Source organism: Podarcis gaigeae (assembly GCF_964106915.1).
Source record: "Podarcis gaigeae genome assembly, chromosome: 9".
In the NCBI taxonomy this organism is placed as follows: domain Eukaryota; kingdom Metazoa; phylum Chordata; class Lepidosauria; order Squamata; family Lacertidae; genus Podarcis; species Podarcis gaigeae.
Window position 1 is genome coordinate 33,322,980 of NC_139685.1, and position 23,273 is coordinate 33,346,252.

Sequence of the window (23,273 nt, forward strand, 5' to 3'; positions counted from 1 at the left end):
CAGGGCCTCCGGTAAATGTGACATGCAACATCTTTATAAACAGTTTTGGATCCATTGCAGAAACGACCATGGTAAGATGTTCTTTATCACAAACAATTACATTTCAAATTATTTAGACTGCAATCACGTGCACACTAACCTGGAAGTATGTCCCACGGATCTTACTAGCACTTGCCTTTGGATACACTTGCATGCAATCCTGATCAATGATCTTTAAATGGCAGGTGGAGCCTTCTAAAATGAAACACACTCATTTGTGGTTAATCCCTTGAGTGCTGAGCAGGGGATATGCTTCCATGTACTTGCAGGGTTCCAGCATAAGCATCTCCATTCCTTTCGCTGAAAAGGGCAGTTTCATGTCTGCATCCCTTTGCCAAGTATGAAGGATTATTCCTCATGTCAGACATTCAAGAAAATTTGTATTAAAATTCCAGAACTTTGTATTAAAATCTAACTTCTAAATGCCAAGGATTGAATTGGCTGTTGAATGCCTTTGAAGGAAACAAACCTATCTGGGTTTGTTTATTTTAAATGCATGATCTTTTACTTCTTTTCTGCTATTATGTGACCTTGTGCTCTTTTCATTCCTTGTTTTCTACTCTGCCCTTATTTAATTTTCCTTCACCTTTCTGCTATGGATGGAAGGATCTGCCAATTTCAGTTGTCTCATTTTGCCAATCTTAAATTCAGTTCTCAGTGTTTCTGCAGCAATTTACAAAACAAAAAACCAAATCCTCAAGAAAATTCAGAGTGGATTTCTCCTAATAAACACATTTTGTATGTAGTGTTGACTAACACATACATTTCTGCAACCAATTTCTGCTAATATAATGCATTTTTTGTGTTACCTCCACTATTGTATTTGTTTTCATGTACATTTTAATAAACATTTTTGGAGAATTGTATTGCAAAATTCAAAGAAGGATGAATGTGAAGGAGAAATTCAATGCATTTCATCTTTCAAGCCTAATTTATCATATTTGCACATTATGAAACAATATGAGAACATTCACACTTATCTGAATGGAAATGAAAGATCTACATGTGCAGAGCTGCTCTTTACATTGAAGTGAATGGATAAGCCATTGCATAAGAATCCTCTCAGAACAAGGTACCACTGGACTGGAGCAACTGAGTGGAACTATATTGTGGACAAAGTGGGGAAGGTCCTAGGGAAGAGAGGAAGATGCACAGATATATACAGAAGTGTTGTATCCTGATCATACTGACTCCATAGTTTATCAGTCTTTGGCAGACCCTCCTCACACACATTGAGATCTTTTCATTCCATGATAAGAGTCAGAAACTCACTCATCTAAAATGAAAGCTGCAATTAGGTGGGTACATGCAATACATATTCATCTCTAGGGCCTTGGCTGCAGTCAATTATAAATTATTGCATAGGGTTTAAAAAAAAATTCACTGCTCATAGTACATCATTTTCAGAACTCCCTAGTAAACTGCTGCTCTGAATGTAGAGGAATGCCAGGGCTCTGTAATAGTTCGCTTCTAAATTATGCATTGATGCAGCTCAAAGGAGGACTTTCTTGCGGTCAGCAATTGTCAAATTCTGTCAGAATCAAAGCCTTCATTTTGAGAATATGAGCATGTTTAAAACACACATAGCTCTATTTGTGACCTCTCACTTGGTTTAGCATCTATATTCTTTAACTCCACTGTACCGAACAAGAAAAGCTCTTTAAAATTAAAGTAGGGATGTTATGTACCTTAGTTACAGGTTAACATCTGATACTTCAATATAGCTTGGGAATATTTTGATGCTGTTTTCTTGAACAATTGGGTCACCTTTCAGATATTGTTTTATTTTATCCATGCCACTATTACATTTCACTTACTATTTTGGATGAAGGAGAAGTTTTCTGAAGAAAGCTTAGAATTTAGGTGTGCAACATTTCCTGTACATTCTACTATGTTCTAAGTGCACAGCAGACAAAGATATTAAGTGTATGTTCTATATTCTGAACTATCTATGTTATTTAACATGCATACCTCCTTCTCAAATGTGCATTCATGATATTTCACAGGAATCGAATAAATACTTTTAAAGTCCATTTTATTTTGATGTAGTTTACTCTAATATATGTAGACCAAAATCTGTTTTTTCCCTGGCTTGGTCATAAGAAAACAACCAACAACTGAGTAAATTCAAAACAAGGTGTGTGTGTGAGTGAGTGAGTGAGTGAGTGTGTGAGTGTGATAGTTGCTTTTAAAAAGTTAGAGATCTTCAATGAGAGTGTCATGAAATCTACATCTGATGAAATTCCCTCTTCTCTACAACTAATAATGACGCAGGAGCTTTATCCTCTTTTGCATTATACCCTGTCTATAACTCTTTAAACTGTAATGGAAACATAGGAAACTGCCTTATGAAGATTCAGATCATTGGTCCATCTAGTTTAGCATCATCTACAGTGAACAGTAGTAGCTCTCCAGGGTTTCAGACAGAGCTTTCTCCTAGTCCTACCTAGAAATGCTGTGGATTGGATGGGTGATCTGCATTTAAAGAAGATGCTCTACCACCAAGACTTGGCCCTTCCCAAATGGGTCATGCTTGATTCTGTTACATTAAGTGAAAATGGGAAGCTGAGTGTGAAGGGAACTTCCTAAACACAACAGAAATGTGCTTGGTCAGTTATAGTTTCTAAGCATAGATCAACTCATGCTCAGTTGTGCCCCATTTATCAAAGAATGCTAGAAGCTAATGTAGAAAACATAGTAATGGAGCAAATGAAGAAGAGGAAATCTACATGCAAAATAAATTCTTAAAATTAAATTTTAGGATGGTGACAGTATCCAAGTAGGCTGAGCTTTATTAAGTTACCACCCACCCACCCCCCACCTGCATATGGTACTACTAGTTTATACCTTTACATACTCCAAGAGAGGATGGGACTGCTTTGCTTCTTCAGCTGGTCTCTCCTTTCCATCAAATTTGGAATAAAAATGCAAGAGCTGGTAGTCACAGCTGCATTCCTCCCCCTTGCTTGTGGGGAGGGGTTACAGAGGCATCCTGAATTGTAGCCTGATACCACTGTTTGCCTGTCACCAGCAAGGAGTACTAATGAATGAGAGCAGAAGGTGGCTAGCCTATAGCCGTTGGGTGACATTTTTGGACTCCAGGTCCCATCAGCCCCAGCCAGCATGGCCAGAGATCAGGGACAATGGGAGTTGCAGGTCTAACACCTCCTGTAGGAACACAATTTTCCTACCCATGAACTAGGCAGTTCAGAACACTGTACAAAAAAGAAAGGGGGGGGGAATCAAATGCAAGGGCGCCATTCTGTGTAACCACACACTTGCCACATCACCATGCTTGCCTAATGGCCAAACTGCACATAAAGGATTTCAAGGAATGTCCAGGCAGCCCAAAATTATCACCTGCCTATAATTTTAGACCTCTGCAGTGGGTTTGCCCTCCTGGAATCAAGTTAGTTTGGAGAGTTAAACATTCCTGAAGTCTCCCCACCCATTTGTGAAAACTGCAATCAGGGCCTTAAGTTAAAAAAAATGCTTTTAAGGTGTTACCATCTTAGGAAGTTCTTTCAAACAGGATCTTACCTGCAAGCCTCTCATCAGCTTCTTAGAGAATTCTTAGGTCTGGCATCCATCTGTCCCAGGATACTATGGAGGAATGCGCCTTTGGGGTGAAGTCATACTGTTGGAAGGCTGCAACATCTGCTGTGGCTGTAGAGACCAATACAAGAGAGACATATATACAGTAATAATGTTTGTGCTATATGGTTCTTTGTACGTCTTGCTGGGATGTATGTTTTGAAACTGTAATGATTTTTTTGCCTATTTTATTGTAGACTCTTCTCATTATCAATACCTTGGGTACCTCGGGTTAAGTACTTAATTCGTTCCGGAGGTCCATTCTTAACCTGAAACTGTTCTTAACCTGAAGCAGCACTTTAGCTAATGGGGCCTTCTGCTGCCGCCGTGCCGCCGGAGCACGATTTCTGTTCTCATCCTGAAGCAAAGTTCTTAACCCGAGGTACTATTTCTGGGTTAGCGGAGTCTGTAACCTGAAGCGTATGTAACCTGAAGCGTATGTAACTCGAGGTACCATTGTATATTGTTTGCAGAGTGCCCTTCAGCATTTTTCATGGCTGTTACATGTCACATTGGGTTAGAAGGAGAGGAGGCAGCAAGTCAGCCCTGTATTTGCCAGCTTCCTGTCATCAGGAATCTCACATTCTTCAGGAAGTCTTTCTTTAGATCCTGCCAGTGACCCTTCCCGTAGTTCTGCGATGATCTCCCCAAATGAGAGAGATTGTTCTACGTTGTTCTTAAGCTGCTTAACAGAATACAGCAGCACTTCTGAAATAAGCAGCAGATCCTAAGAGACTAGTAAATGTGCCACTGTTTCATTGACACTTGGAAAGGGATCGAACAGCAAGCGACTTTAATGGAGCCAATTATCTGTGTAAAGGAACCATGTCTCTTGCTTAGTCCTGCCAAGCTTTTCCTCACAGGCATTTCAAGGCTGGCTGCTAATAGGCACATTGACTGGACCAGGAACAGGAAGTGACTGATCTGACTTGCATGCTGAAGCTGGCACTAGATCTGCTCTTTTGTGTGAGGCTGTCTAGTTGTCTTATTCTTAGAAAACTCAGGTCAAAGAGGCTGTTAATCTCATAATCATAGAGAGAGTCAGCCTTGGAAACACATTATTCACAGTTTGAAGAAGACCTAGAAAATTAGGCTTGCATGCTAACTCACTTCTGGCAGGTTCCATGTACCTTAAGGTAAAGGTAAAGGTAAAGGTACCCCTGGCGTACAGGCCAGTCTTTCCAGACTCTAGGGTTGTGCGCTCATCTCACTCTAGAGGCCGGGAGCCAGTGCTGTCCGCAGACACTTCCGGGTCACATGGCCAGCATGACAAGCTGCATCTGTCGAGCCAGCGCAGCACACGGAACGCCGTTTACTTTCCCGCTGGTAAGCGGTCCCTATTTATCTACTTGCACCCGAGAGTGCTTTCGAACTGCTAGGTTGGCAGGCGCTGGGACCAAACGACGGGAGCGCACCCTGCCGCGGGGATTCGAACCGCCGACCATGCGATCGGCAAGTCCTAGGCGCTGAGGTTTTACCCACAGCGCCACCCGCGTCCCTACTCCATGTACCTTGCTGTGTGACAAATAAAAATTCAACAAGTGGAACTTTCACTCCCTGCATTTCATACTGAGAAAATAGACTTAAAGACATAAGGAGATGATTGCCAACAGTGCCTAGCCTGAACAGCAAAAATGACAATTATTGTTTGGATGTGACAACCTCAGCTGTCCCAACTCCAAAGCTGCTAGCCCAGCTAGCCTCCAGAATACTCATGAGAAGCAAGTGTGTAGCTTTGCATTTCATTGACAATACAGGGTACAAAGAGTATGAATGAACAATGTGATGCCCTTTCAGTAATGTGTTTGTATTCCAGCCCCTGTCAACCCCAGCTATGATCAATGGTCAGAGATGATAGAGGCTGTAGATCAGCATCATGTGGGGGCACCGGGTTGCATGCTGCTGGTGTAAAAAAGAAGTGGCTACACGCCTTGTGTATGTTCAAAAGGCAAAATGTGGCAGACCATACATCATTCATAATGAGCAGACGAAAGTCAATAAGACTGCTTTGAATTAAGTGTTTGAGAGGGCAACTGTTGTTGAGTGTTTAGGAACTGAAGCACCATAATCATAAAGGAAATGATAATGTATGGGGTTTTTAACTGATGGAGAAAAAAATGGGGCCTGACTTTTTCTTTAAAAAAACAACACTTTTATTAGTTTAAAATAAAAAGAGAGGGGTGGAAGAATCCCCACCCCCGACACCCTCTCCAATATATATTTGAAAGACCAGCATTTTTCCTAGCAACTTTAGCAGGAGTAAAATACTAGCATAACATTATTTTCATCATGGATAGCAAAGATAACACTAATTGGAGGCTTTTGCCACAATGCTTGCCAAGTTTTATCATCTATTGTCAAATCGATATCAGCTTCCCATACTTCCTTTTAAACTCATGTTGGAAACCATTAAATAAGATAAAATACCTCTATAAATGTTAGAAACGCCACCTTTTAGACTACCCATAGAAGCTTTGTGGAAACTTTCATAGAAAGTTTCAGGCTTCAGTTGTCCATTGGTCCTGAGAAGAAATTTAACAGAATGTTGTACTGTACTGTATCTACAATAGCCGGAGAATTTTTTTTAAGCCTTCAGCCACCACTTGCTTGGCAGACATCAGCAGGCAAATCTTTTTGCACCTTGTAGATAAATAAACATTGTCACCTGCTGAGGGATGCACATCCAGCAGCTGTTAATGGTACAACTACCATGGATGGTTAAGACGTTGGCAGGTTGCTTTGCTTCTGTGTTTATTTCGGATTTCACATTATTGTAAAGTTCTGTGACTTTTGGCTCTGAAAGAAGACTGCAAATAAACTGTCAGCTGCAAAAGGAATATAGGCTAGAAGAGTGCATTATGCTGATGGAGAGGGATTTGCGAGTTTAAGTGCCATTAACTCTAATAGGAGTTAAGGGTAAAATCATCTATATATCAAGCTGAGATTAACCTACACACTTGGAGAGACAGCTAAATGCTGAAGACATTGGAAAAAATTATTTCCCTCTGGCTACTTTTTGTTTTTAACACGTATTATGTTTATACTGGTCCCAGTAGGTTCACAAATTAAGCAAGGGAAGCATCTGACACAATAAGGGCAACTGTATAAATTGCATGATGGTAACAGAAATTGTTGCACACTCAAAATTGAATCTGCTGTGTTAACTCTTGTGTGAAGTGATTACCAAGGTAAATGAAAGAAGAAACCAATACAATGTTATTCTCATGTGGAAACTGAAGTACAATATTTTGCATACAGTAAATAAAAGGTAAAGGTAAAGGACCCCTGGACAGTTAAGTCCAGTGAAAGGTGACTATGAGGTTGCGGCACTCTCTTACTTTCAGGCTGAGGGAACCAGTGTTTGTCCACAGACAGGTTTCCAGATCATATGGCCAGCATGACTAAACCACTTTGGGTGCAACAGAACATCGTGACAGAAACCAGAGCACATGGAAATGCGGTTTACCTTCCTGCCGTAGTGATACCTATTTATCTGCTTGCACTGGCATGCTTTCAAACTGCTAGGTTGGCAGGAGCTGGGACAGAGCAATGGGAGCTCACCCTGTCGCAGGGAATCGAACCGCTGACCTTCTGATCGGCAAGCCCAAGAGGCTCAGTGGTTTAGACCACAGGGCCACCCACGTCCCCTGCATACAGTAAATATTGAAGTATTTACTACCCAAGTTTCTGTCTTTCATTTAGCTTGCTCCCATGTTTTGTTCTGTTTTGTTTTAAATCAACTGAAGATGCATTTAAGAAAACTTTTGAGACAAATAACATGTAAATATACCATATTTTTCGTCCCATAGGACGCACCTAGTTTTTTTGGGGGGGAAATAAAGAGGGGGGGAAATTCCTTTATTTCCCCCCCAAAACCAGGTTGAGGAACAGCGGGATGGTGGCGCTGCGCCTCCCCACTGTCCCCCGAGCTTGTGGGGCTGGCCGATGTCTGCCCGAAGCACGGGGCGCTCTGCTTCAGTGCTCCCCACGCTCCGTGCAGCAGGCTGCTATCCGCAGCTTAGGGAGCCCTGCGGGAACTCCCGCAGGGCTCCCCAGGCTGCAGATGTCTGCCTAGCGCGCGGGGCACTCCGCTTCAGGGCACTTTGCGTGCCGGGCGGCAGGCTGCTATCCGCAGCCTGGGAAGCCCTGTGGGAACTCCCGCCGGCTCCCCAGGCTTGCTGATAGCTTCCTGAAGCCTGGAGAGCGAGAGGGGTCGGTTAAACCACAGAGCCTAGGACTAGCCGATCAGAAGGTCGGCAGTTCGGATCCCCGCAATGGGGTGAGCTCCCGTTGCTTGGTCCCTGCTCCTGCCAACCTAGCAGTTCAAAAGCACCTCAAAGTGCAAGCAGATAAATAGGTACCGCTCTGGCGGGAAGGTAAACACCATTTCCGTGTGCTGCTCTGGTTCACCAGAAGCAGCTTAGTCATGCTGGCCACATGACCCGGAAGCTGTATGCCGGCTCCATCGGCCAGGAAAGTGAGATAAGTGCCACAACCCCAGAGTCGTCCGCCACTGGACCTAATAGTCAGGGGTCCCTTTAACTTTAGAACCATTTACAATGTATCAGCAAGTGCATTCCATACTTTTAGTCACTTTTGAATTCTATCTGTAAAGTGTTAGATGAGTCAAGAGAAACACAAAGGATACAACAATGTCATACTCCAGTGCTGTTGTTCTTTGCCCACTGAACACAGTCAGTAAATATGCATAGGATCAGGCTCACCATTTATTTTATTTTTTATTTTTTGGGGTAGCTTACTGATGGTACATAGAAAATAGCAAAAAGTCTGCATGTTTTACCAAGCAGGCCTTTAGCAAATTGTTTGCCACAGTTCACTTCCCTGGTGACTGGTTTGCAGTAGCACTGATGATAAACACAGGGATTACATTTTTAAAAATCCATACGCCTGCTGTCACAGTCAGTAATCACACCTTTAGGTACATGGTTCATTATTGAGCCTGTCTGTCAAATAAATTCTTTCACTATCCGAAAAGAAACTTGTTTCTCCAATCGTTAATTCTGTAGACAGCAAAGATTCAAGATAATCTAAAAAGGTATTGATGACTGCCTACCTACTATTTATATGAGTGAGACAGAATTCTTTTTGTTCTGATCTTACATTATTTCCCATTCCATCACCTTCTGAGTATTGTATGGTGGCAGCTGTAGAGTTGGTTAAATTGCTGGTGGGCAAAGAAGCAGAAAAGACCCCCCCCCAAAAAAAAAAAAACCCTCCCAGCATTGCCAATTGACCAGATCAAAGCTAAACAGTCTGACCAGCAGTTTGAGCTACTCCGAAAAAAATCAATAAGTGAAGCTGCTTTTCACAGCATGGAGATAAATATTATCACCTGCCTGCAGATGATGTTGCTTTATAAACAAAGTAGTAGGAGCTGATTAAAGATTTGGCAGCCCTACATAGCAAAGAAGAGTTACAAGAGCAATTTTGGGTGAGGAGCTTCCTTGGGCTTGGTTACACAAGATTAGGGATTAGTTGTCACAGCATTTCTGTTCTGTCTGAGAGCTTCCAACATGCCTGTCTGCACAGTTCATTTGCTTCAAAAGCTCTGGAGCTCACCTGAGCTATGCACGATGAGCAAAGGATGCAGGAGGAATCTATTCTGGTGAATCCTGATATGAACTGACTGGATCTGGACCTCTTGGAGTAATCTGTCGATCAGAACATAGCTGTCTATCAGATTTGCTCTGCGGCGACACGTTTCTTGTCTTCTTTTTTAAAGTGCATTTCAAAATATATATTTTGAGAAATCCTAGCTTTAGAAATGAAATGCTTATCTGGAGGAGAAATGTGTCTTTGAAATACTATGCAAATATGCATGCAGATCACAGATTAATGTGGAAACAGGGTGGAACAGAATTATGAGTGAGCACAGTAAGGAAACAAGCTGATTCATCCATCCCTGAGCTAGCTCAGGGCCTGAACACTACCACAGAGTCTTAAACAAACATCCTTTGAGGGGTTTTACAGCTGTGTCTGAGGTTTAATGTGCAGAGTTTAACTGAAAAATAAATGAAATTTCAGGAAGTCGTGGAAAATGCACTGAAAAACGGAAGTGCTTTTTGGCAATACAGTGGTACCTCAGGTTAAGTACTTAATTCCTTCCGGAGGTCCGTTCTTAACCTGAAACTGTTCTTAACCTGAAGCACCACTTTAGCTAATGGGGCCTCCTGCTGCCGCCACGCTGCCAGAACCTGATTTCTGTTCTTATCCTGAAGCACAGTTCTTAACCCAAAGTACTATTTCTGGGTTAGCGGAGCCTTTAACCTGAAACATATGTAACCCGAGGTACCACTGTAATGAAACTGAAAACAAAACCAAAGACACTGTTTCAGCTCAGCTCTGCACCAAACTCCTACAATACTGCCCTATTTCATTCTGCTACATTTGCATCAAAGTAGAGCAGAGAAGAGGTTGTCAGCTCCCTCCTCTGGTAAGCTAACCTTGTGGCACAGAGCATGCAATTCCTGGGAGGGACGCACTGCAAGAGTCTGCAGTTTGAGGAAACGAGGCTGCATTCATCCTTTGCCCTAGTCAAGCAACATTTTGTGATTTTTAAAAACATCTCTGTGTTATAAGCATGTAAAGCATGCAATCCAAATTAACTGCAAACCATTCATTGTATTTTTAATTATAGAATGCAGTTCTACCATGTGAGGTTTAAAAAGATTAGACGCTAAAGCTGCTTGGGGGTGTTGGCACATGCACCCAGTGTGCTCATCCAAGTTTGAGCAAACGGTAATGAAATTAGAAGGTCAGGGGACGCTGGAGATTTCATTCAAGCAGCTAAAGGTGCTTCTGTGTTTGTGTTTTAAGCAAAGAAGAAGAAAATATTGAAATGAAGCAAAAGGAAGGTGACAAGGAAAGGAGCTGCGGTGGTTCCTTTAAGGGCTGGTGCAGCAGGAAAAGCAATTGTTTTGTGCAAGCCTGTTGTTCCTTTGAAATGTGCCCAGTTCTTTTGATTGCATGACCTTGATGAAATTAGCAGCACTATTGTGACTCACACTACTGACAGCGCTGCCAGCATTCGGTCTCTTCATCACACACTTACGAAAACTATTCCACGTAAAGATTTTACTATCAAGAGATTATTATTTTTTTAAAAAAAGGTGTTCTCACTTCTAGTCTAAAGGAATAAAAGATGTATGGGAAGAATAATGTCACTGAGCATGTATGCTACCCCAGCAGAACAGCAGAGGAGGTCGTCTCTAAACTCCCAAATTTGAGGGCACTCTCATAGGCTTTATTAGAGAAAGTGCAAAATTTCCGGAGGGGTTTTGATTCTGCCTTGATGGCTCACTGAGTTGTTCCTAAAGTTAGAAAGGCTGTCAAAATGTATCAGGTGAACATGTACTGTAAACTATTAGTAAATATAATTGTCATATAAATGTTGGACTTTCCCTTTTTTGAGAAGGGGAAATGGAAAATGGAAATGGAAAAGAAAGAGTGGAAATTAATGTCTAAAACATACCGTATTTTTTGCACCATAATACTCACTTTTTTCCTCCTAAAAAGTAAGGGGAAATGTCTGTGCGTGTTATGGAGGGAATGCCTACGGGTGGCATGCCTACGGATTTTCCTTCTCTAAAAAGTATGCGCGTGTTATGGTTGAGTGCGTGTTATAGAGCGAAAAATACGGATAATAACTGGGGTAAAGATCCTTGCACTTCATAATTTTTCCACTATACGCCCTCCCTCCATTTATTCCAGATTCATATATATTTCTACTGGCTAGAGACGAATGCACAAATAATCTACTTGTTTTACCAGCATGAGGGCTATATTATGTCTTTCACTATCCAGCTTTCCCCGCAACGGATTCACCCTCGACGCTCACATCTCCAACTGTTGCATTTGTTCCTGTTCATTCACAGTTACTATCAGCTATCCCAGTCCTCATAATGTATTACACTACAAGCTCCCAATATACATTTGCATCACTCTTGGATATTATATGTTTATCATTTGCACACTGTTTTGTTATATTTTGAGACATATTCATTCCCTTTTGAAAAACTTGATATATGAAATAAGAAACAACGTTGAGTTTCATAGTTCAGGAGTGATGCAAGTCCTCTGTCAGATGAAACATTCTTATTACTACACTGCACTGGCCCTAGCAGCCATTTGAAAAAACCTTAGGAACAAAGGAGGCAACTCCTTATCCAGGAGGATGTGCCTTCTCTCTTCTTTGCTCCACACCTAAAGCTGCTGAGTTCATTGAAGAATGTCAGTGGCATGCCATACAACAGTATATTGCAGTCCCCAAATATCTCTCCAGAGTTTTGGTAAAGGACTTCACACACGTGTTCTGTTAGGCTTATATAAGGTCAGGCTTATTTCTTGTCCATTAATACTAATTGAGAACAGAAGAAACTGAATTATTATATAATAATCCTCTTACAGGAAAGCAAATTACCTCTGTAAATATAAATCTGCTCTTTGATTGTACAAAATAATACATGTTTGAATCATTTAAGCTTTCTTCTCTGTAAATAATTAGTGTTTCAGGACTGTGACCATTTCTTTCCAAATTGATGGATTAATATTTGTAATGCAATTTAGGTTTTAATACAGTATTATGTTCAGTGACTAAACAGTATAAGGTTGAAGCCAGGGATGAGTAATATAATCAAGGACTCCAGGGAGTTAAGTTTATTTGAAGGATACAGCTAGTAAATTCCATATTATTCAACCAAATGAAAGGTAGGAGCTAAAAACACTAAATACTTTTGGTTTTACTTTAGGATTATCGTGTGAACATCTTTCTCCGTCAGAACTGGAATGACCCTCGTCTTGCTTATAGTGAATATCCAGATGACTCTCTAGATTTGGACCCATCCATGTTGGACTCTATTTGGAAACCTGACTTGTTCTTTGCCAATGAAAAAGGTGCCAATTTTCATGAAGTAACAACAGACAACAAATTGCTACGGATTTTTAAAAATGGAAATGTTCTCTATTCCATCAGGTAAATTGCAAATAAAAGGCTCTGATGTGATATGGAAGCAATGAGGTTATGATTTAGTTTGGATGCGGTACACATTCCCTTAATGAAAACAGTCACTGTATTCCCTTGTTGTGGATTGTTCACATACATAGATACAAGGACATAGGCTGATTTCTCTAAGTCATCCATATGTAATTCAATTGGTGAAATAACTGGAGGCTGTTTAAAATGCCATGGTTCCATGTAGAGGCCATTTCTTTCAATTGCGCACAGAGGTCTCACTGCTGAATTTTCTTCTGAAAGCAAAAAAAAACCACAACTCATTATTTTTAGTTTTATTTACTGGTTCTAGCCTTCTATTAACAAACTAAAGCTTAGATTGGAGTGCCTGGCATGCTCTGGTCCATGGGGTCACGAAGAGTTGGACACGACTAAATGACTAAACAACAACAAAAAGCTTAGATGTGGGAGGAAAGTGTTGTGCTAATAAGAGTTGTGTCTCTTTTTTAGGGGCGAGTCTTTTCTCTGGTAAAGTAATACTGTTGAATGGAAGTCTTAGATAAATGTCTACTCTGAATTCTTTACTTCAGTAACAGTTCAGTGATTATTCACTTCTAGATGTCTAGAGATTTGTAATATTTAATTTCTCATATATTGTTGACCACAATAGATTAGCAGTTATCAAAATAAGAACAAAAAACATGATGTAAGAAAAGCCCTGCAGGATCAGGCCAAATCTTAAACGGTCCAGCATCCAGCTTCTGCAGTGACCAACCAGATACCTATAGGAAGGCTGCAGGCAGGACATGAGGGCAATATTTTCTCCTACTGTTGCCTGATATTGGTGACTGATACTCACAGGCATGCTGCCTCTGATCCAGGAGGTAGCACGTTACTAGTAGCTGTTTATAGCTTTGTCTTCATGAAGTTGTATAATCTTTTAAAACCATCTAACCTGGTGGCTATCTAGTGTTAGTGAAGTCCATAGTGTAAGTATGCAATGTGTGTTAAAAAGAATTCTTTCCCACCAGTTGGGGTGTGTTGATGACTCAGTTAAGCATATGTAGCAGATAATAGTAGTTTTAACGCAGGTGACGCTGTGGGTTCAACCACAGAGCCTAGGACTTGCCGATCAGAAGGTCGGCGGTTCAAATCCCCGTGACGGGGTGAGCTCCCGTTGCTCAGTCCCTGCTCCTGCCAACCTAGCAGTTCGAAAGCATGTCAAAGTGCAAGTAGATAAATAGGTACCGCTCAGGCAGGAAGGTAAACGGTGTTTCTGTGCGCTGCTCTGGTTTGCCAGAAGCGGCTTAGTCATGCTGGCCACATGACCTGGAAGCTGTACGCCGGCTCCCTCGGCCAATAAAGCGAGATGAGCGCCGCAACCCCAGAGTCGGTCACGACTGGACCTAATGGTCAGGGGTCCCTTTACCTTTATGAAAACATTTAAAGTGAAGTCAAATAAATAAGAGCTGTGCAGAATTGCCTTTTCCCCCTCCATGACCACAATCATGTAGCAGCAGCAGCAGCATACAATCTATTAAACTGATAAAGTTAATTGGAACTGAAGTAACCATCAAACCTGGGTTTGAAATCTCTGCTGGATGTTTCTCAGGTTCTTGGTTCAAGACCTGACTTGGACCCAAGTTCTGACCATGATCCAGAAAGTTAACCACCCAGTAATAGCTGCCCCTTGGTCAGGTCTCAGACACAAAGTGACTTTTCCCTGCTGCCTTTATGAAATGGGAGACACACAGAGAGCCAGTTCTGGTGCTACTCTTTTCATCCTTTGAGAAATCTATGTGTGGATCATTGTACAATGTTCCTCCCCGGGGGGGGGGGGGGGGACAAAAAAACAACTCTGTGAATGTTGTTTCCCAAAGGTCCTTCATTTGCACTCTTGTTAGGGGATTCTTCCATTAACTCATTCTACCTTTCTGGCACCTGTAGACAGAGGATACCAGTGCAACACTTTCACTGAAATCATAAAGGATCAGCTTTCCTTGTAGGAAACAGAAGGTTTCTTCCAGCAGGCTTTTATTTGAAAGACTTAAATTGCTGTTGGTTGTAATATCACAAACAATTAATACGGACTTGCAGGATTAGGGTCTAGGCTAATACAAATCAATCAGGGCAGGAATTGTATTTAGAAAATGCTGTGGTGAAAAACTTGTTTACTCCATTTATTTTCATGGGGTTTACTTCCAAGTAAGGTAGAATTGCAAACCTAATTTCCCCCCACAAATTAAGCATATTGACTTCATATTATTTTCCAAATGCCTAAATGGTTTGTACACCTGCCTGCTTTCCAAAACACTTGTTCTTTATTGCATAATGGATGTGTGTGTAGTAATTTTGAATATGAGACAATGTGTGTTGGCCAACATTCACTTTATAATAGTTCTTCTGTATTCTTTCAGATTGACTTTAATACTCTCCTGCCCAATGGACCTCAAAAATTTCCCAATGGATGTCCAAACATGTATCATGCAGCTGGAAAGCTGTAAGTGTGAACATAGTATTCTCATGTTCATAGCACATAGTCCTGTGGCACCTTGAAGGCAACTTAAGTATTGCAGCATAAGCTTTCATAGGCAAAAGCTGCCTTCTTCAAATGCATCATGTTTCATGTTGAAGTTATATGGATCAAATATTATAGGCAGTAATGGGTGAAATCCAATGGTATCCATGCAGAAGTGGAATGGACTTCCCTCTGCACAATCAGACCTTCCTCTCCTTCTGCTTGTAGGACCCTCCAAAGCTAATTTGGGGAGCATGAGGGGTTGCAGGGGAAGAGAGAAAAGGGAAGTCTGATTGAATGAGCAGCAGTATAGTGCCCAAAGTTTGTGAATTATGCTAAAAATCAATTCTAAATAATTATAATGATCCCCTTGTTTCGGGATCAGAATACACGTTTCTCCATGAAGAATATACTCATCTCCCCAATCTCTTTGAATGATACCCCTAATTTTGGAGAGTGGAAACACAGTCACTGATGCCTTCTCTTTCACATTTTCTATGTCATAGCCAAACTGCCCTGCTACTGGTAGTTAGCTGTAATGGTCCTGATATAGGGCAGCAGAAAATGGCAATTATTGGGTGATATATATTGTATGTATGTGAGATTTATATTAATAGTAGTGATCGTCCTCTAGTCAGACTAGAATAAGCGGGCTGGAATGTTAAACCATAGTATCCACTTCTTTTTCTCAGTGGAACTTGGGTCACACTGAAAAGCATGTTTGATATATCTAGTTCCTAGATTTCTACTCTTCAAGTAGAGCCTTGTGGATTTGGGCCTACTAAAGGCATGTTATTGGGTTGCTTTGCAGAAAAGTAGTAAAATCACTGCAGTCAACATTTTGATATTTTTGAACCACAGCGGGATTCCTAGAGATCCGCTCAGATTCAGTCAGCAAAGCAAAGCTGCTCTGGAACATGTGCCCTAAATAGTAATTTGTAAAAAAATAATGAGAACAGAACTCAAATAAGTCACTTCGGCTCAGAGAACTATAAGGCAAAATGTCTAAACCATTCGAGATCTTTGTGAACAAAAGCTTCCTATACAAAAACACTATGGAGCCTTCCATTGTGTTGAGGGCACTTTTGTGTATATGACAAAACTAAGAGAGGGGGATGACATGCAGCAATAAATGCTGGTCATTCTGCGGAATGGAAAAGTAACACTGAAAAATAAAATTAAAGATTTCTTCCAGTTTTCCTTTTTTCTATTTTAAGGCCACAGAGTCCACCACTTGTATTAGTTATCAACATGTAGACTAGACTAGGCTTTGTGGGACACATATAGGTCACCAGTTTCCCTAGTAAAGCCCCTCACCATAGTTTAAGGTCTTTTCCTCCATATGATCATCATAATAATAAATAAATAATATTTTTTAAATTTATACCCCACCCTTCCTGGTTCAGAAAACCGAGCTCAGGGCAGCTAACAACAAATTTAAAACACTTAATTGTAAAAGCACTATAAAATACAGTATAAAAACATGAATAATAATAGAATTCAAAGTTCAGAAATCAATTTGAAGGAAATCCATCTAATAAGCATTAGATAGTTACCAGGGCTAGCTGGCTAAATTAGTCCTACTTGGGCCAGCGAGGAGGCCAGGGGAGAATTAGCTGTGGGGTCTTGGAGTGGGTAATCTTCATAAAAGGGGAGGGGGAGGGAAGAGAAGGGAAATGAAAGATCAAGCTGAATCCAAATTAAAGGCCAGGTGGAATAGCTCTGTCTTACAGGCCCAGCAGAAGGAGGTTAAATCCCGAATGACCCTAGTCTCATGGGACAGAGCATTCTACTAGGTTGGAGCCATCACTGAAAAAGGCCCTGGCCCTGGTGGAGGATAGTCTGACTTCCTTAGGGCCTGGGACCTCTAAACTATGGTTATTCATGAACCATAATCACATAGAGGAAGAGAATGGAGCTGTGTCTCCTGCCCCCACTATCTCCTTAGCATTTCCACAGATCCCATACCCCTGGTGGCTACATGTTGCCGGGTAGGATATCTGAAGAAAAAGCCTGCTTGTCTCCATGTGCTTTAGAACCTCTGGCACATATAGAATAGGCGCCACTCTTCAGACACTACCCCAACATGTGTGCAATAGAGGGGCAGGCCACAATGGAGGGGCAGGCCACATGTGATGATGGCAGCAGGACAAGTGGAGGTGTCTCCACTGCCTTCCTCCACAGGAATTGGATTGTGTGGAGACAATGCCTGAAGAGGGCTTGTTTCTTATCCAGGATGACTGGGCAGCAGGTGGCACATAGTCAAAGCTTAAGGATAAGTAGGGTAATATGTGCCTTCTTTTCCAGGACACTTCTTTTCCAGGGGTTAAATTTCTTCTGAGTGGATTTTTCAAATTTGCCAAAATGTCTTTTGGGATGAGACATAGACATAACTGGTGGTTGAAAACTTGCTTTCCTCTTCTCTTCTCCTACCCGCCCCCCTCAGCAATATATCACAACTTCTATAGGCTACATATAGTAGGGGTATTTAAAATCAGAGTCGTCAGAGTGCCCTCTTTTTTGCTCTTCAAAATATGGCAATCCTAGAAGGTAGGCTGGAGAAATAAGACTTTGGTGCCCATGGGTGATATTTTTGCTATGTAGGCATCATGCTACAAGCTTATTATCCAAGTCTGTCCTATCATACTGACTGTTAATCATATCCCTATTGGTTCTACCCTGTATCAAGCATGTAGAATTACAAAAATGTAGCTTGCTTGGCGGCTTCTGAAAGGCTGTTTGAACACACCATGGTCTGCTTGTCTGCTCCCATCTCTTCACAATCCCACTCTTCCCCACTGAGGCAAGCGCAGTGACTTTCTGCCCTCTGGTGCACAAACTGTATTTGATAATGATGTCATTTCTGGTGCATTAACACAGAGTTCTCCTAATATATTTATATGTCTTGGGTCAGCTCATGATTGCAATGAAATGAAATAAGTTTGACACTGTTATCAACAAAGCAGTCTAAAGTGCTAATCTTACTGAATTGGGAAAGAACAGGGGACTGCCAACTGCTCACAGGATCAGTCCAAAGTCTCACTGTTTTGGCAGGCTGTTCCAATAATTTCTAAACTGTAGCCAATGATGTACTCATCCTTTAATAGGTTATGTAGTCTCCTAGTTGTCCATGAAAATCACTTATACATTTTGATATTATAAATAAAAATGAACTAAATAACCATGTAAAAAGATACATAGCTTTCTCATTGACAATGTCATGTATGGGACAATGTTATAGCAAAAGCAGAAAATAGCCATATGGCACTTTAAAATGCAATCCCATTGAACTGAATGGGATCTTCATGGAATGTGCTATAATATATTTATTGCAGTACAAACTTAATGCATGAAGTGTTAGTCTGATCCCACATAACATGTCTCTCCTCTTCGGTAATTTCTGCACCATTGTTCCAAGGGAAGTGTTAGTCCAGGGAAAGTGGAAGAGGAAACTGTGCTGGAATTCCTTTCACCAATCCTAACTAACTTTCCATTGTTGCAAAATGTAAATGGGGGTGCACATAAAGATTGCATTACATTATGTTTACCATCTGACCCAGCCAGACATGCAAGACCTAGTGCAACTAGAAATTGGATCCGGCAAAATTCTTGCACCGTAGCCTTGGAAAACAATATAACTGTTAGCTCATTGTGGCAAAATAGGGAATTGTTGCCTGGGTAATGTGTACAAATATATTCATTCTCCCTGCCCAATTCAGAGAGAGAACAGTGGAAAAGTTTTGTCTACCCTTTGTGACACCACCATGAATTTGACCAGCTATGTGATGCAAGGACACCATGTTCTCCTTGAGATTCCTGATTGTTTGGGATCACACACTGGCAAAGAAAGACACCCTCTTTATTCTTTGATAGACAAGAAGTGTGTAATATCTCAGGCTTATATAGTGTTAGGTCACATCTTTAAAAACAACACATACTGTCGTATAATAGGTATATGGAAGAGACACAAAGGGGTTCTCCTTGGTGGGTAAAGTACACATTAAGATTAAAAGCTTCCATCCTTAGATAGGTTCACACAAGAATAGTGTGTGATTGTCCTCAAAGCCTCTCTGAACAATTGAGGGGGCCTCCTGAGCACGACCCCCTCAACTTTCCAAAGACTTTGAGGGGAAAGGATGGAACAAGAACCTTTCTTCCTGTGAACATCCATAAGACCATGGGGTAGAAGAAAAGGAGACTGAAGGTGTTTTCTCTGCCTTATCAAACAGCCTACTGAGTTCTCTCCCAGTAGGATGAAAGTGAAGGTGGAGGCGTGTTTTGTGTACTTTTCCTGATTTTTCTGATGCTTCATTTACACCAGCTCCTGGGCTGGCATAAAAGGTAAAGGTAAAGGTACCCCTGCCCGTACGGGCCAGTCTTGCCAGACTCTGGGGTTGTGCGCCCATCTCACTCAAGAGGCCAGCGGCCAGCGCTGTCCGAAGACACTTCCGGGTCACGTGGCCAGCGTGACATCGCTGCTCTGGCGAGCCAGAGCTGCACACGGAAACGCCGTTTACCTTCCCGCTAGAAAGCGGTCCCTATTTATCTACTTGCACCCGAGGGTGCTTTCGAACTGCTAGGTTGGCAGGCGCTGGGACCGAGCAACGGGAGCGCACCCCGCCACGGGGATTCGAACCGCCAACCTTTCGATCGGCAAGCCCTAGGCGCTGAGGCTTTTACCCACAGCGCCACCCGCGTCCCACCCCTGGGCTGGCATACATTCCCGTAAACCCTTCTTTCTCAATGTTGTGTCCTCAGATGTTGTTGGACTACAACTCCCATCATCCATGACCACTTGTCTTGCTAGCTAGGGATGATGGGAACTTTAGTCCAACAACATCTGGGAACCCAAGGTTGAGAAAGGTTGTCTTAAACCACTCTGTCACACAATCCAAACCACCCCAACACATCCCTTTGTGGAACTGTCCTGACTTTGGGGCCAGGCTTTACATCTTTCCACAGCACTGTGGAGGAGGAATTTAAATCAGACCACCATTCCTATTGTAGCGCTCTATCTGAACTCAGAGAGTGAGATCTGATGTTTTGTATGGCCCCTGAGACGCCCTCCGAGGAACTATAGGATTGCTGAGTTAATGACATCTGAGTATCCAAGGCTTTCACCTTAATTTCTGTATTATCTGTGGAGAAAATCCCTTAAGTGTCTCTTCCATGTGCCTATTATATAATGCTAAAATGGTTTGCTTTTGATAATGGAACCCAAATACTAGATGTATTTTGTTGGCATATCTGCCTAGGGTGCTGTCTTGTTGCTCCCATAATGCCAGATTTATTAAAATTGGCATGTCTGTTGTTACAGATTAGGTACACGCTGGTGCAATGCAAGTTTTGGCACAGGCTATATAGTGTCTATATATGAAAAGCACAAATTCAACCCAGCTACAACCCTGTAGAATAATTTATACTATCTCAGCCTTCACTAGTCTGATATCTTTTTCTTAGTGATTTTAAAACATAGCAGTGAAAAAGTGAATTCCAGGTTGTCTCATGTCTTCAAAAGGACAAAAGGTAGAAAGAAAGTATTGTATCAGCAATTGCCTATGCATTTTTCATAGTTAAATGAATTGTAACATAGAACGAGTTAGTGGCCATGGCAGATAATTATAATTAAAATACATATTAAATGAATGAATCTCATTTCTGAAAATCCATTTTGACATAGCAGTTGTTCCTTGTCAGTTCAATGAGTTGCACTCATGAGATTTTACTCCTGGCTAGAATCTACATGCTTCAAATGATAATTTGTTTTACACACAGCTGGTTTTCATCTGAATGTATACAAGGTGTGATAAAATATATGCATCTGTGGTTCTCTCTCTGTAAGCTTCTTCTATGGATTTGTAATAGGGTAATATTGCATGATATTGTTCACTGAGAAACACAGCAGTAAGGTTATATACAGGATAACACCATTTTAGAGCTAAGGTTGCTTTCTAGATAGTTATTAAAAACTTCAAACACAAAAGAACACAGGAATCCAAACTAAAACAGGAAACATTTACACTATACCTTTTTCAATTGCTGTCATCACTGCCCAGCTAAGCATCAAAGGAAAACCTCGTGGAAGACAAACAAATAGATGGAATATTTCAGAATGTCTGGTCAATTTTGATTAAATTAATAAGCACTGATTTCATAGATCAGCACATTTAATGGGTATACTCTGAGCTTAATTTGAGCCAGGATGTCAGAAACTTTTCCTCCTACACTTTACACTGATGATGATGATGATTATGGTGATGATGGTGGTGATAATAATAATAATATAATAATAATAATAAGAAGAAGAATGATAAAGAAGAAAATGTATTTTCTTCATTTAGTAAAATCTCAGGCAAAATTTGAAAATTTCCCTTCATAATGGAATCTGGAGATTAAGCAAATTTTATGTTATGACAACATCTTCTGCATGCTTTGTTTTTAATTCCTAGTTGGATACACGATGAACGATCTCATCTTTGAGTGGCAAGAAAAGGGAGCTGTCCAGGTGGCCGATGGACTCACTTTGCCACAGTTTCTCTTGAAAGAAGATAAAGATTTATGTTACTGCACCAAGCATTACAACACAGGTAGAAGAATCACGTAGTTTGTTGACAACTGAAAGTCCCGTTGTTTCTCTTTCCTGTTAGTCATTAGGAGTATTCAGCAATGAACTCAAAACAAGTGATGACAAAGCAGCAATGGCGTGTGGAGAGCGATGGGATGTTGTCTGCTGAACATTATGGCTGCCACCACCAAGTGGCAACCAAGGGGATCATAATCTCATAGGAAAAACAGCACCAGACTTTTGAAGTAGGAAAAAAAGAATCCAGAGTATAGTTTTATGAGCCCATTTTACATGTAGGAGCTTAAGAAAGGCACGAGGGAAGCAGGGAGACACAAGGGAGCAGAAGTACATGGAGGTTTAGTTTTGGGTGAAAGCCAAAGAAGCCGGGGAAGAGGCATGCAATGACACACAAATGAAATCAGGTAGATTGTTGGAGTCTTCCATTTTTCCTGTCAGAGCTCTTTTTAGACTCAGTGAACCGAAGCCAATAAATTCATGTCTGAACAGAGATTTGAACCTAAGTCTCACACATTCTGGAACATACTGTTTTAAAAAAATTGTTGTAACCTTGAAACCTTAGGGTGTAGGGTGGGTAATTAATAATAATAATAATAATAATAATAATAATAATAGCACATCTTTTCACCTGGGTCCTAAGTCTCAGTACCTATTATCCATGGACTCTGAAAGAAAAGCATAAAAGGGAAGGAATTTGGCAATATCCAGGGGAGAAAGAAAGTCATGTGAGGGGTTGGAGAGTACATAGTAAGCTTACAATACTATGAGGTGGCCTGAGGACTTCCATTCCATCCATTTTTTTAAAAAAACTTTTCTTAAAAGTAAGAGCTAGGGCATGTGGCTACAAAGCCATGTGCTTTCAAACGAGCCCTGCAATGTCCCTGGAAATTGTGCTACCTGATAATGTAGCATTATTTCTAGCATAAAAAAAAGTTGGTCCCTCTTTGAACCCACCAAAAGTTCAGCAAGGTAGAATGTTCAGAACAACCCTAGCCTATATTTTAGCTTCTGGACAGAAATATAGTAGAGCTAGACTGCTGCTGGGTAGATAGCAAAACAGAAATTTAATCACCTTTGTGTCAGCTGGCAGAGCTATGCCTCTGCCTCTGTTGATCAACCTGTGGAACAAACCATATGCCAATCCCTGTAATAAGAGTTCCTTGATTAAATAAAATGATCAGAGGGGAAAATGGAGAATTATTAACAATGATTTAAGTAAGCAGTTTCCCAAGAAAACAGCATGACGACTTTCCTCACACACAGCCAACGGTATTTTGCTTGCTTCTCTTTCTCTTTCTCACTCACTCTCTTGCATTTATCATGAATTTAATTTTTGCTCTTTATACTCCCTGTCTTCCCAAATTAATGTCCCAGTTTTCATCAGGCCTTGCACAAAGCTCAAACTGGATTCCTTAATGCAGAAGCAGGTTATGATGAGGACATTTGTAATATTGTGGGTTAAAACACCTATTTGCATGAGAAGCACTCCAATTGACTTAGGTCATAGCCTCACCACACAATTAAAGTACTCTTACATCACTTTAACAAAACAAAAAAAAATCCTTCCA

The 23,273-nt window shown here is 41.1% G+C and overlaps 1 protein-coding gene across 6 annotated transcripts in view; it reads left to right on the forward strand.

Moving 5' to 3' along the window:
- GLRA3 (glycine receptor alpha 3) overlaps positions 1-23,273 on the forward strand; it is a 75,850-nt gene that overhangs the window by 31,265 nt on the left and 21,312 nt on the right. For all 6 annotated transcript variants that reach the window (XM_083755853.1, XM_083755852.1, XM_083755848.1 and 3 more), the window contains 4 exons: positions 4-71; positions 12,402-12,625; positions 15,022-15,104; positions 21,572-21,709. In XM_083755853.1, the coding sequence (XP_083611979.1) occupies positions 4-71; positions 12,402-12,625; positions 15,022-15,104; positions 21,572-21,709 (513 nt within the window). The remainder of the gene's footprint in view (positions 1-3; positions 72-12,401; positions 12,626-15,021; positions 15,105-21,571; positions 21,710-23,273) is intronic.